General features: G+C 36.5%; 1 protein-coding gene across 3 annotated transcripts; it reads right to left on the minus strand.

The window, feature by feature from the left end:
• Window positions 1–3,980: 3,980 nt before the first annotated feature.
• Window positions 3,981–11,901, minus strand: LOC117424685 (Iroquois homeobox protein 5a-like). 3 transcript variants are annotated; one of them, XM_058992868.1, is made up of 3 exons: window positions 11,662–11,901; window positions 5,719–6,127; window positions 3,981–5,222 (listed from the first exon to the last, which is right to left on the minus strand). In XM_058992868.1, exons 1-3 carry the CDS (start codon window positions 11,662–11,664, stop codon window positions 4,501–4,503), a joined length of 1,134 nt encoding a protein of 377 aa, XP_058848851.1. In that variant the 5' UTR covers window positions 11,665–11,901; the 3' UTR covers window positions 3,981–4,500. The 3 variants fall into 3 exon arrangements, with proteins under 3 accessions (XP_058848851.1, XP_033897192.3, XP_058848850.1); XM_034041301.3 differs by lacking the exon at window positions 11,662–11,901 and adding an exon at window positions 7,177–7,889; XM_058992867.1 differs by lacking the exon at window positions 11,662–11,901 and adding an exon at window positions 6,516–7,069.
• Between the last annotated feature and the right edge of the window lie 386 nt (window positions 11,902–12,287).

Consider the following 12,287-nt stretch of genomic DNA (forward strand, 5'->3'; position numbering starts at 1 on the left):
GTTCCACCCCACTACCCCCCTCCCCCAATACAATTATTATTATTATTTTTTAATAATATTCTATAAATCTCTGGTAACTCTTCGGGGGGGAAGTGTCCAAATAAAAACGTGTGTACAAAATGATAATACAGAAGATTTATTAAACACCCAGCTTCGTGTTTAGCCTATATATATATATATATATATATATATATATATATATATATATATATATATATATATATATATATATGTTCGGCATTGAAAATATTATTATTATTATTATTATTATTATTATTATTATTATTATTATTATTATTATTATGTAGCCCAATGCATTGAGGAATGTAACCAAGCAGGTTATTTTTATAAGTCAAATTAAAGAGGAAATATCAATTATTCACATATAGACTATAATGTCCATAGTAAAAACAACGTCATGGTGTAACAAAGGCTATCTCAATTAGTTTAATCCCTTTATCTCTGTCGCTTTTCCACACGTGGGAACTGTTTCACCCTCACTTAACATTCTCACATCGGCCGGTCATGCCCCACTTCCGAACAATACACTGGGCAACTCAACCGGAATGGGAGCTTTAAAAAAAAAAAAAAAGGAAACTTTCGCTACGGCAATGTAAATAACTTTGAAAAGTTTGGTCCAAACCAAACCAAAAAAAAAAAAAAAAAAAAAGTTGTATATAGCATGTGTATTCAGATAAAAGAATGCCTAAGAATTTGATATTGAGAGAGAGAGAGAGAGAGAGAGAGAGAGAGAGAGAGAGAGAGAGAGAGAGAGAGAGAGAGAGAAAGAGGAGAGGGGAAGGGAGGGGACCTGGTTTTGGTTATGCTTGGGTTGGCTGAGTTTTGAAGATACTGGGTTGTGTTTGCTGTCTCTCTCAGCTTCATTGCACTATACCATTTTGTGTCTCCTCTTTTCTTAAAAACAAACAGAAAATGAAAGGCAGTACAAGTGAAAGAAGAGCACCATGCCAGCGCACCCACACACCGAGACTGGGCAGAGTTAGTGCATGTAAATCTTTCGATTAATTAGCTTCAGCATGACTTCACCCATGCGTGTTTTACAGAAAACACAACCAGATTCGTAATTGCTCAATTATCTTCCCTGTGTAGCCTACATACCTGTGTGTCTATTAATAGGTGTTTAACCAACAAGCATACATTAATAATGTAAAACACGAATGCCAAATTAATTAAACAACACAAGCACAGCTAAACGTGACCTTTACCAACCCCTTTTATTAAAGAGCGGGCCTATGTATAAACTAGAACATATTTGATCTAGAATTAGCCTATCATTTAATAAAATAAATATATATTTAACAAGTTCATCCACGTTTTTAATTAGTAAATTCATATTTATGTAAAGTCATGTAAGCAATATGGGAAAGGATCTTTGGTAAATTAGCGTATCAGACATCATTGTGCATTATTGGTGGCCAATGTGAAAGAAAGGAAATGTCGGAGCTGTTGACAGCCATAAAATAAGCTGATTACGCGATGCATTTTATATTTTCATTATTGAGAGCGACACAAGCGGACGCCTAAACTGTATATTCGAAATTACAAGTATGAGGACACTTTGTAGCCGTGACCAAGTGACCAACACACGCCTTCTTAAAATTGGAAATAACGCACCATATGTGGAAATCTGTATTCGTTCTCTCCTCCACGACACATGACAAGATCCACTTTGTCAATAAAGAAACAAAATCCATCTAATAAAACAAGTAGCCTCGCATATATCTACAAACACACTAAAATGACTATATAATTGCTTGAGAACAATTACAGACAATCATACTAAACGCACAACTTGATACTGTGCTATAATCTTTCTTAAATAAATATTATAGTTACAAAAATGATTAACCCCACCGTTTTGAAGTAACTTCTTATTGAAATAAATGAAAGAAACAAAGAGGGGGATAGAGAGTCTTATATGTGCGAATCTTTGTTTGGAAGTAAACGTGATGTTTAAGTGACAGTTTGTTAAGCCAAAGGGAGAATTGCAGTGACGGTCTCAACTCCGGGAGGGATGGGAAAGAAAATGCATAATTATGCCATTTAGCTTGTTGATGTGCCGCAGTCACGACTATCACACATTCAGCCTGATTAAAAATAGAATCCCCAGATCTGTAGAGGCGCTGGAACCATTTTTATAGTGGGGGTGCGGAACCATTGAAGAAAACTTTAACCCATGATGGAAGCCATGCAAAGCCAGTTCCAGCGCCCCTGGATCTGTATGCCTGAAAAATAGAGGACATTAGAGCAGAGAATTACACAAAGCCCTGGGGAGTATTTCAACTGGAGTGCAAAAAGTAAACTATGGAGATTGATGATGGAACCCTTTATTGTGAGAAAATCCTTTTCAAATGAGTTCTAAGCGAGGCATTAAGCTCTCCATTAAACACAGCCTGCTATCGCGCATTGGCCTAATAATAATAATAATAATAATAATAATAATAATAATAATAATAATAATAATAATAATAATAATAATAATACTTTAAAAATCCACATCTGATAGCAACGATAAAGAATTAAAACAAATGGACTATATACTAGGCAACATCGTGTTTTATTAATCAAATAAAATACGGCCATTGTTGGAAAATGTACCGTATTTTATTCCTGCAATTAAAAATTGGTTCCACGTATAACTATTTAAAAATGGACCATTTTGAACATGAATACAGCATTTAATTGATTTTACTTAATAAAAAAATTAAGATCTCTCTCTCTCTCTCTCTCTCTCTCTCTCTCTCTCTCTCTCTCTCTCTCTCTCTCTCTCTGCGTTTTTTAAAGCTTTGTGCACAAAACTCCAAAAGCAAAAATTCTATAAAGTCTATAATCTATAAAGTATAATATTTTACAGCAATGCAACGCAAATGTGGTTATGTGGATTTAAAATAATAATAAATAAATACAGAAAGAAAGAAAGAAAATCAATGCAGAGAATTTTAAGCTGTGCAATCATTGCACTGGGTAGCAAGCTTGTGGAGAAACTCAGCGCAGTGCTGGATTGGGATTGCACACTGAACCTGGTGTTTTTAATAACATACTCTCTCTCATACATGAATCCTTTTTGACATCGGATTAAGAATGAAACCCTGAAACTAAGAACAAGTGTGACACCTACCTGTGAAAGTGGGATAGCTTGCACACAGCCCGCGTGCTGCTTGGCTGCCAGTACTGGCTGTATGTGTTACTTTTGAATAAGCACACAAAGCCGTCCATCGAAGCATACAAGCTGTACCATGGGTATATGAAAGCTAATTACAATTGGAATGAACAAAACATGAGAAAGAAAAATACTATAAAATACTGGATACACAATCCATTTAGTGTGTGTGTGTGTGCGTGTGTGTGTGTGTGTGTGTGTGTGTCTACAGCGTTGCCTCGCCTTGCTAATATTAATGAGGGCTAAATTTGGCATAAAATCGAACTCATTAGTAAAGTTCGCCACCTGATTGCTTTGCATAAAACACGACACTGATTGGATGTAATTAGGTTAAGAGATTGCAGTTTCTGCTGGTATTATTATATCAATTTCCAACTGATGTTAATGCGTCTGACACAGTTTAGCTTATTATTATTATTATTATTATTATTATTATTATTATTATTATTAGTAGTAGTAGTAGTAGTAGTAGTAGTAGTAGTAGTAGTAGTAGTAATAATAATAATAATAATAATAATAATAATAATAATAATAATAATAATAATAATAATAGGGCACTGTGTTTTGCCTCAATATTAAAAAGTCCCACGCCTCCAATGGGTTAATCGTCGTTGGGATTCTTTGACCACCTGTTTTGCATTGACCTCTAAAAATAAACAGTTTACGATTCAGTTGGTTTATCAGTGTTTATCTCTTTTCAAATTTGCATTTCCACATCACAATGTGTAATACATATTTTAAAAAAAAGAGAAAAAAAAGTGGTACGCTCTTTTAAACTGATAATAAATCATAAACCCTGTTATGGCTGTTATGTTAAACGTCTCTTTAATAAATATTTACATTTTTACAAAAGCGATTTTAGATGGCAGTGTCTGATAAGTAGGCTATTTAAGAAAAGAAAAATAATAAACAGTTCATACCCAGGAGAACCAATATGCGTTAAAATAGCCTAAATGCATTTTTTTACACTATGAAACACGTTGTAAAACCACGTAGGGCCTATATATATAATAGAAAAACAACATTGATACCTGTACAAGGGTATTTTTTTCCATAATTTACTTCAAAGATTCATATTGTCCATTTTAAATACAAAAATTATGCATTAAATATACATATTAGTTTTAATACAAATTATCTTTTGCGGCTGCGGTTAAGACAGTTTTTTTTAGATGATAAAACATCGTTCGGATTAATCGGATACACAAACTATAATCTGTGAATAAGCATTTATTTTTTTATCCCTCGCTGAAAATATTTTTCGCCAACACAAAATAATAAATTAAAAATTGTCCAAGTGATCGGAGAGGAAGCCAGTATTAAATGTTTGACATACCTTTCTTCAGTTCATAAGGTGAGTCTTTACAAAGATCTACCTGCGTTTGGCTCCTGAATTTAGTTTCTTTTACCAGAGTCTCGGCTCTACTCAGTACAGCCTGATTTAATCCATTGAAATGTGTCGCAGATGCCGAGTTCGCTCCGTGGTGACTGTGAAGGTGTCCGAAAGTGCTGTAGTTCGTGTACCCTGTATAAAAAGGAGAGGTGTAATAAATTGGCCGGGAAAGGACAGCACTGTTCGGGAAAGTGCATTGCTGCGAGGGGGACCGGGAAGGAGACGAGGCTCTTCCCGCGATTACACTGCATTGACCCGGGCCTGAGGGCTGTGGCGACTCGTTACTTTCCTTAGACTTGTCCGAAGATGTGGCGATCTCAGCAAGAGACCAAAGTTTGGGTTTGGGAACAGTCGGCGGTGAATGAATCACAGACCTAGCGTTGCCGTTGACAGCGTTTGCTGTATTTGACGCCGCGTTTGATGAATGCACCGTTTCAGTTTGGTTTTCTTGCACAATGATCTCAGTAGCATGTCGAGGCACAGTTGGGGGGGTCGAGGTTGTTGCTTTGGGGGAGTCGGGGAGAATGTCTATTCGGTCTTCTTGGTCTTTTAGTTCCGAATCAGACAAAACGGGACCAGTTTCTTTAACACGAAGTTCTTCCTTAAATCTGTCGCAAGCGATGTCCTCCGAGTTCATCTTCGGGTCTCCTATAATTTGTTTAAAAAAAAAAAAAAAAAAAAAAAAAGTTTAAATACATTGGTACTTAATGATGTAGCCTGCTGTGCAATACTATAAACATGATTGCAGTTTCAAGTGCGTGGAACCATGAATCAGGCTTCATAAATGTTTTAAAAGTGAGAAAAAAAGAAGCCTGCTGTTAAGTACAATTCAATAAAAATGCAGTACATGGCATTTGCATTACTGAATGTGCACAGCAGCATGCTTTGTAAATCGTGTTTTTTTTTTTTTTAAATCTCACTCTCTGTGTTATTTAATTCTGGGTTTATCTATTGATTAGATTTAAATCCCATTTCCTGTAAATATTATTCTACAGTGATAAGTCAAATGAAAACCAGACTAGACAGCCTGATTATTATTTAAAGCAATTGTTGCATTATAAATAATACACCACCATTAACCAGCAATGAATTGTGCGCTATGATTGGAAACGACTTGAATGAAAAATGCATTCATTTTACTGACCGCTCGCCTCAGTGTCGGTCGACGAGCCCCCCTTCTCTATAGGCTTATGGGGTTCATCGTCGTCGTTTTTCTCCAGGTCAATATTTTCCTCCTCTTCCTCGTCTTCACTCCTGTTTCTTGGGGTCCAGGTCATTTTGTTTTCCTTTTTCAGCCTCCTCCTGGCGTTGGCGAACCAGGTGGACACTTGGGTCAGAGTCATTTTGGTGATGATGGCCAGCATGATCTTCTCCCCTTTGGTGGGGTAAGGGTTTTTCCGGTGCTCGCCGAGCCAGGCCTTAAGCGTGGCAGTGGCATCTCTGGTGGCATTTTTCCGGTAAGCGGGGTCTCCGTAGGGGTAAGAGCCCAAAGGGGCGTAAGGATGGTATCCCATTGAGCCAGTCATCCCTGTCGTGTGATCGTAGGGAGAACCCTGATGAAAAGACAAGAGAAGCAGACCGAACACAATGAGCATGTGTGGAAAAGAGGAACACATTAAAACAACCGCACGCTCAAAAAAGAAAAAAAAAACATAATAATGGTTTAAAAAGTACCCCCATCTCAATACTGCCCCCTCTCTCAGTGTTTCCTTTTGCGTTTTCATAATTGTAAAATAAAAAAAAAATGCAAAAAAAGTCCCAGATGTATTTTGACTTGTAAAACAATCCTTGAACACATTTAAATGCGCGCTGGTTGTTTTTCAGCTTCTGGTGCCAAATGTCTCAATAAACTCATACTGTAAAATGTATACCAGCAGCAGACTGCAGCTACAATCAAGCTTGAAGCTATAATCGTACACATAAGTATCTTACAATACTTACAACAAAGAAAGGGATCCATTCTACAGACCCGCATATCTTAAACACACAGACTTGAGAGTACATTTGAACACACTGCTTATTTTTGATTCGACACAAATGCAACAATTAAAAAAAAAAGTTTATGAAAAGAGAACAAAATAGTAACTCGGTAACTACCAGCTAAACCCCACTGAAGTGGAAAAACCGAAGCAACGCACTTTGACGAGTGTGTGTGTGAGCGCATAAACCGCTGCTTACACAGTTATTACAACGTGTCTTCATATTCATATTTTATATATATATATACAGGGTCTATTACATTTATGTAGTGTGTCATATCGCAGGTTGTAATGTACGCTAAGGCAATAAGAAATGCTAACGCTGATAATTACAATGCTGCCTACAGTGTCAATGCAATCTGTTTAATTATCGACAAACCGTCTAGTGCTTTACAGAATCTGTTCTTGCAAATGAACAGTACCGCCCCATTAAAACAGGTCACTTGAGATGAAGCAATACCAGCCCTAAATACCACAAACAAATAAAAACATTATTTTTTGTCATCATTAAAATAATAATAACAATATAAGAAAGTATTGATTTGAAAGTTTTTGACCAAAGCAACTGCATGCATTGGTTTTGGGGTTTTGCACAGTGCAATATAGAACAGAAACTCACTCACCACGTACGAAGTAAAGGTAGCAGCTGCTGCCGCCTGGTCCGCGGTGTACTGGAGATGAGAGTTGTAACCTGGGGAAGGGTTTGTAAACGCGGCGGATCCGGCGTACGGAGCAAACGCAGATCCCGAAGAAGATCTTCCAAGTTCTTCAGTCCTGGGTCCAGAAATCACACTCGCACTGTAAGCCGGGCACGAATAGAGAGCCAAAGAAGCTGCTGGCTGGTACAAGTAGCCCTGAGGATACGACATGGCTGAGCACCCGAAAACAAGCCACGTATTCGTGTACTTTCTTTTATTCACTCGTGCACTTCTGATCTGAATTCATAGAGACCAGCAGCGGATCTTGCCTGTTTTGTATGTATTTATTTAATATTTGGTTTTGGTTTTTTGGAGGGGGTTGCTGTCAGCTTGTAGAAGCTTTGCGACCAGTGCTTACTCGCTCCGTGGTTTCTTTCTGTTTGGGGGTTGCTCACTCTCTCTCTCTCCCTCTCTGTCTCTCTATCAGGCAGAAGAAGTTTTTTTGCCTTCGGATTGTGGGGCTTTGCTTTGGGAAAATGTCCTACCAAGATGCTAAGTTGGAAATTGAGGATTCTGACGCCCTCTACGTATTCCACGCTCCTCCTTCTCCCGGGGTGTTGTCAGTGGAAGAAATGGCAGAATCCTGCTGGGTTGCCACAGTCAGACTAATGATCAAGATATTTTTTTTCTCTCTCTCTCCCTTCCCTCCCTCCCTTACTCGCTCCCTCACTCCCTCCCTTTCTCGCTCCCTCACTCCCTCTCCCTCTCCTATTCTCTCGCTATTCTTCCTTCTCTAACAAGACTCGCTGCATGGCTCAAGTGCGTCGGCCCCTGGATGGCAATCTCGTACAAGCCTTATAGATCAAGTCTAACTTTCTTCATTTAAATACTTCGCGCCGTCACTTTATCCTCATGATTTATAGTAGGGGCAATGGTGTCTGCCACGGGAGACTTGACAATCAATTTATGTCAAGTAAAAGCGTGTTTAATACGGTATTTTGAATTGCTTGTTATAGTAATCTTTTATTATTATTATTATTATTATTATTATTATTATTATTGAAATATTTACGGTACATAATATTATATTTGTAATGTCTGATTTCTCTATTGTTTTTTTTTAATACATCAGAAAGCGTTTGAATGCCCGTCTTTTATTCACGTTTTCCTAGTACCTATGAATTACCGCGCATTAAGATGTGCAACGAACAAAATAAACACATTAACAAACTTAAAATATCAAATACAACATGTGCGTGCGTTACTAAGTAGGCTAGCTTAATTATTTGGGGGTGTGGGGTGAAAAAATTAAAACCTGTTGAATATAAAAATGGCAGCAGCTTTAAACATGGTTTAAACCGTTTGAAGCATAAATGGCTTTAATTCTGGACTTTTGTATATATCTCTACAATAATAATAATAATAATAATAATAATAATAATAATAATAATAATAATAATAATAATAATAATAATTGTAGGTTGTTATTTTATAACTGAAGAGTGTTTGTGTTAAATCATTTGATTTTATTAGTATTTAATCACCATTTTTAAGACGCGTCGTTAGTCAAAACTAAAGCAGATGCCTCTTGACGGAAAGTGCCTGTTTAGCAGCGGATCTGAGAGTAAACGAGCAAGGTATTTCTGTCCTAAAACTCATAAAGAGAAGTAGAGAAAACAGATTAGAAGCATATGAAGTGGGATAAATCCGCGCGGGTCAGGGGATGTAATCTTATTTGATTCCAGCAGATCTATTTCCCGACACGATCATATCCCGATGTACTTAATTCACCCTGTCTGCTTAGCGGCTATACTCGTTATCTGAGCACGGCGGCTGCAGTGCCCCGCAAAAAGCAATGCCTTCTTAATATACCCATCTACTATTACATAAAACCAACCAGCAATTGTAATGCATTTAATTTATTAAATCGTTATTTTCCATCTTGGTTTAAAAAAGAATGTAAACTGAGCTATTTACAAGCACCGATTTTAACCCCCCACGCAACACACACACATACTGTACAATGCTGTTTGATTAACCTGGATGGTTCCATCTGCTTTTTTATTTAATGCAATTTATTTATAATTTCAATATTACAGTATGTGTAACCTGCTTTATTTTACATTTAGCCTCCACTTACCGGTTGCAATATTTTAAGAATAAATATAACTGGCATAGGACTATCCTTAAAATCCGTAATACATTGGTCTAATAAGCGTATAATATAGCCTATATGCCATGCCTTATAGCAAAATCATAATAAAATAATTAATCTCAAAGAAATCACTTACCTATGTGCACTAACAATTAATAATATAACCTTAACTACACTTGCACTGGACTAATTCTGCATGTTATAACGGATACATTCATCATTTGTTAATATTCCGTAGTGCGAGGAGGAGTAATTATTAATTCTGCTGAAGGCTAACGGCAGCAATGCTGTCTTGTCTTTTTATAAAGCAGACAATTGGAATCTACAGTGAGCCGAAAGAGATCGCTGCAGGCGCAAAGAAGCGACGTCGCTCGAGTATGGCCTCGTCACGTGTTGCTTTGATCGACCAGGCCGTGCAGAAAGAATGTAGCTCCGAGGTAAGGGTGCAGTTAGGTCTATAGACTATAGTCATTGGCGACTGGCTATGCACCCTATGCATATTATTTATTTTTTCTCCTGCTAATTTGTGTTTGATAAGTAGCATCAGTCATGTATTGTTAAGACATTTTCATTTTTAGCTTTTCCTTTTTTTTTTTTAGATCTATCAGGGTTAAATCGTTTATGTTCTCTCAATTTTTTACTGACGGCTTGCATAAAAATAGCCTAAAATACATTGTCATTATTACTATTATTAGCAGTTGTAGTGATTATGCTATTATAGGTGCTAATATACTATAAACCCACAATAAATCAGTAGCCTAAAGAAAGAAAAAAGGAATTGCAGTCTGAATTTTATAATTCCACTAAGGGTTTGAATCGATAAGACTACAGAACACAGGCTGCATGTGACACACACACCCCCTTAACTGATTTGTCAATTACAGTTCTTGGCTGGCATTTTGATTGGCTAACGTGGTTGTCAAGGGTACCGGAAGCCCAGCGAGCCGGCTGTCTGGATGGGTGACGTCATCATTCATTGATAGACTGCTTTCACGACAATAATGACTTCCCTGAGTGCAATGGACCTGGATAGGGAGTTTATTGTTACTGTATTAGAAGAAAGAGGAGGCACAATTAAATACCGGGACCTGTTAAATATTTGAAAGCCGCTTTTGTATCACCCAGATCAAGAGATAAGAGGTAAGTAACGACTTTATTGTTTCTAAAAACTGCGCACCTGAACCATTTAAGCAGGTTCACATACGTAGGCTATCGGTATCGCACCTGTACTGCAGCTGAGGAGTGAATTGAAATTAGTAAACTGTTAATACATTCAATATTATTTATTTATTTATTTTGTTAAGCACACCAACACCAGGTACGGAAGCACGGGTTATAAAGTGTTCAGAAACATACGCGTTGAAAGTAAGCAGTGTGTACCTCAGTCAGCACAGAGCTCCAGTACTGAATGCCTGCGGGAGAAAAGGCGTAATCTAATTCGGATTTGCTGACTATTCTTAGCAAGCACTACCCATTGTAGCGAACTAATTAATTACTGCATAAATACAGTGGTCGTGTAACCAAAATAGTTACTGTGTAGCAAGCGTTCATGGCCAGTCTGTGCTGCCGGTTGAAGAGTACATGGATGTTCCCGCATTGGTAAGGGGCTCATTATACACACACCAGGTTCCAGCAGTTCATACGGATTGTAGCATTTCGAAATCGTGTGTCCTAACTCGGTTAGTTAGTAGACTGCACACATTTGCTTTGATGTGTTCGCTCAGCGGTTTTGCCTATCTTCTGCAAATAATAAATGGCATTTATTTTTTAACCTTGCGATTTTTTTTAAATTAAATGATGATGATAAAAAGAAAGTGTCGTATGTTAGTGTAATAATTGTATATTATTTATTACAACGTGAATATTTATATTTTATTCTAGTCCCCTTAATTTTATAAAGAGTATTAAAAAATAATCGTATGTAATCATATTCATATGATATAGTGTACACACACATATGTGTGTGTGTGTGTGTGTGTGTATATATATATATATATTATATATATATATATATATATATATATATATATATATATATATATATATATATATATATATATAATATGATATTTTAGAATAGCAAGTTCCAAAACTGTTCAATTACTAATTTATCCCATTAACTGTAAAGCAGCTATTTCATTTCTGTACTGTATTAAACTTCTTAAAAAATATTATTATAAACCCAAACCCTTAATGTCCACAATTATCAGTAATAGTACTACTAATAATTAAAAAATATATGTATAGCCTCTATATATCAATGAGTGTGTGTGTGTGTATTACTGTGTTACTTAAATAGAAGTATAAAAACCTACCATTATTGAAATCCTTCATATGTTCTGTTGCTATAGATCCTCAAAGAGAAAAAGTTCTCCTTTTCAGCGTGGCCAGCATTGTGAAAGTTGAGGTAAGTAAGCCAGCGTATCAGTAAATCAGTGTTCTCTTGAGTACCTCAGGTAAGAAAACAGCACAAGTTTAGAGTGTTGCAGGCTGAACCAGTCTGACTGTAAGTGATACTTCAGTACCCGTATGAGAAAAACTACTCATGGATAAAAAAATAAAAAAAAGTCATTTACAGCTCTCCCAAACGTGTGTTTTGTGCACCAGCCTAATGAACACTGAACAGATAAACACCCCTGTAGGAAGCAGTTAGCCTTTCGCAATCTATTGCTGTGCTTGTCACCTTCATTCCTTGTCAAATTTGAAACTAATTCCAGGATATCGCTCTCCTTATGCCTTGCTTCTGTATTTGTGGTACAGGTGCAATGTGTTGGTGAGAAAAAACACACATTTTATACACATAAAAGCCAGATGAAAATAAATAAATACACACTTTTTTTGTTGTGTGTGTGTGTGTATATAATATATATATATATATATATATATATATATATATATATATATATATATATATATATAAAATAATATAATATTATTTAAT

This window comes from Acipenser ruthenus, chromosome 19 (assembly GCF_902713425.1).
Source record: "Acipenser ruthenus chromosome 19, fAciRut3.2 maternal haplotype, whole genome shotgun sequence".
Taxonomy (NCBI): Eukaryota; Metazoa; Chordata; class Actinopteri; order Acipenseriformes; family Acipenseridae; genus Acipenser; species Acipenser ruthenus.

Coding starts and splice junctions, on each gene's coding strand:
- LOC117424685 (XM_034041301.3), bottom strand. CDS start 7,422: ATGTCGTATCCTCAGGGCTACTTGTACCAGCCAGCAGCTTCTTTGGCT. Junction 6,128..7,176: donor CTACCTTTACTTCGTACGTG/GTGAGTGAGTTT, acceptor TCTTTTCATCAG/GGTTCTCCCTACGATCACAC. Junction 5,223..5,718: donor GACCGACACTGAGGCGAGCG/GTCAGTAAAATG, acceptor AACAAATTATAG/GAGACCCGAAGATGAACTCG.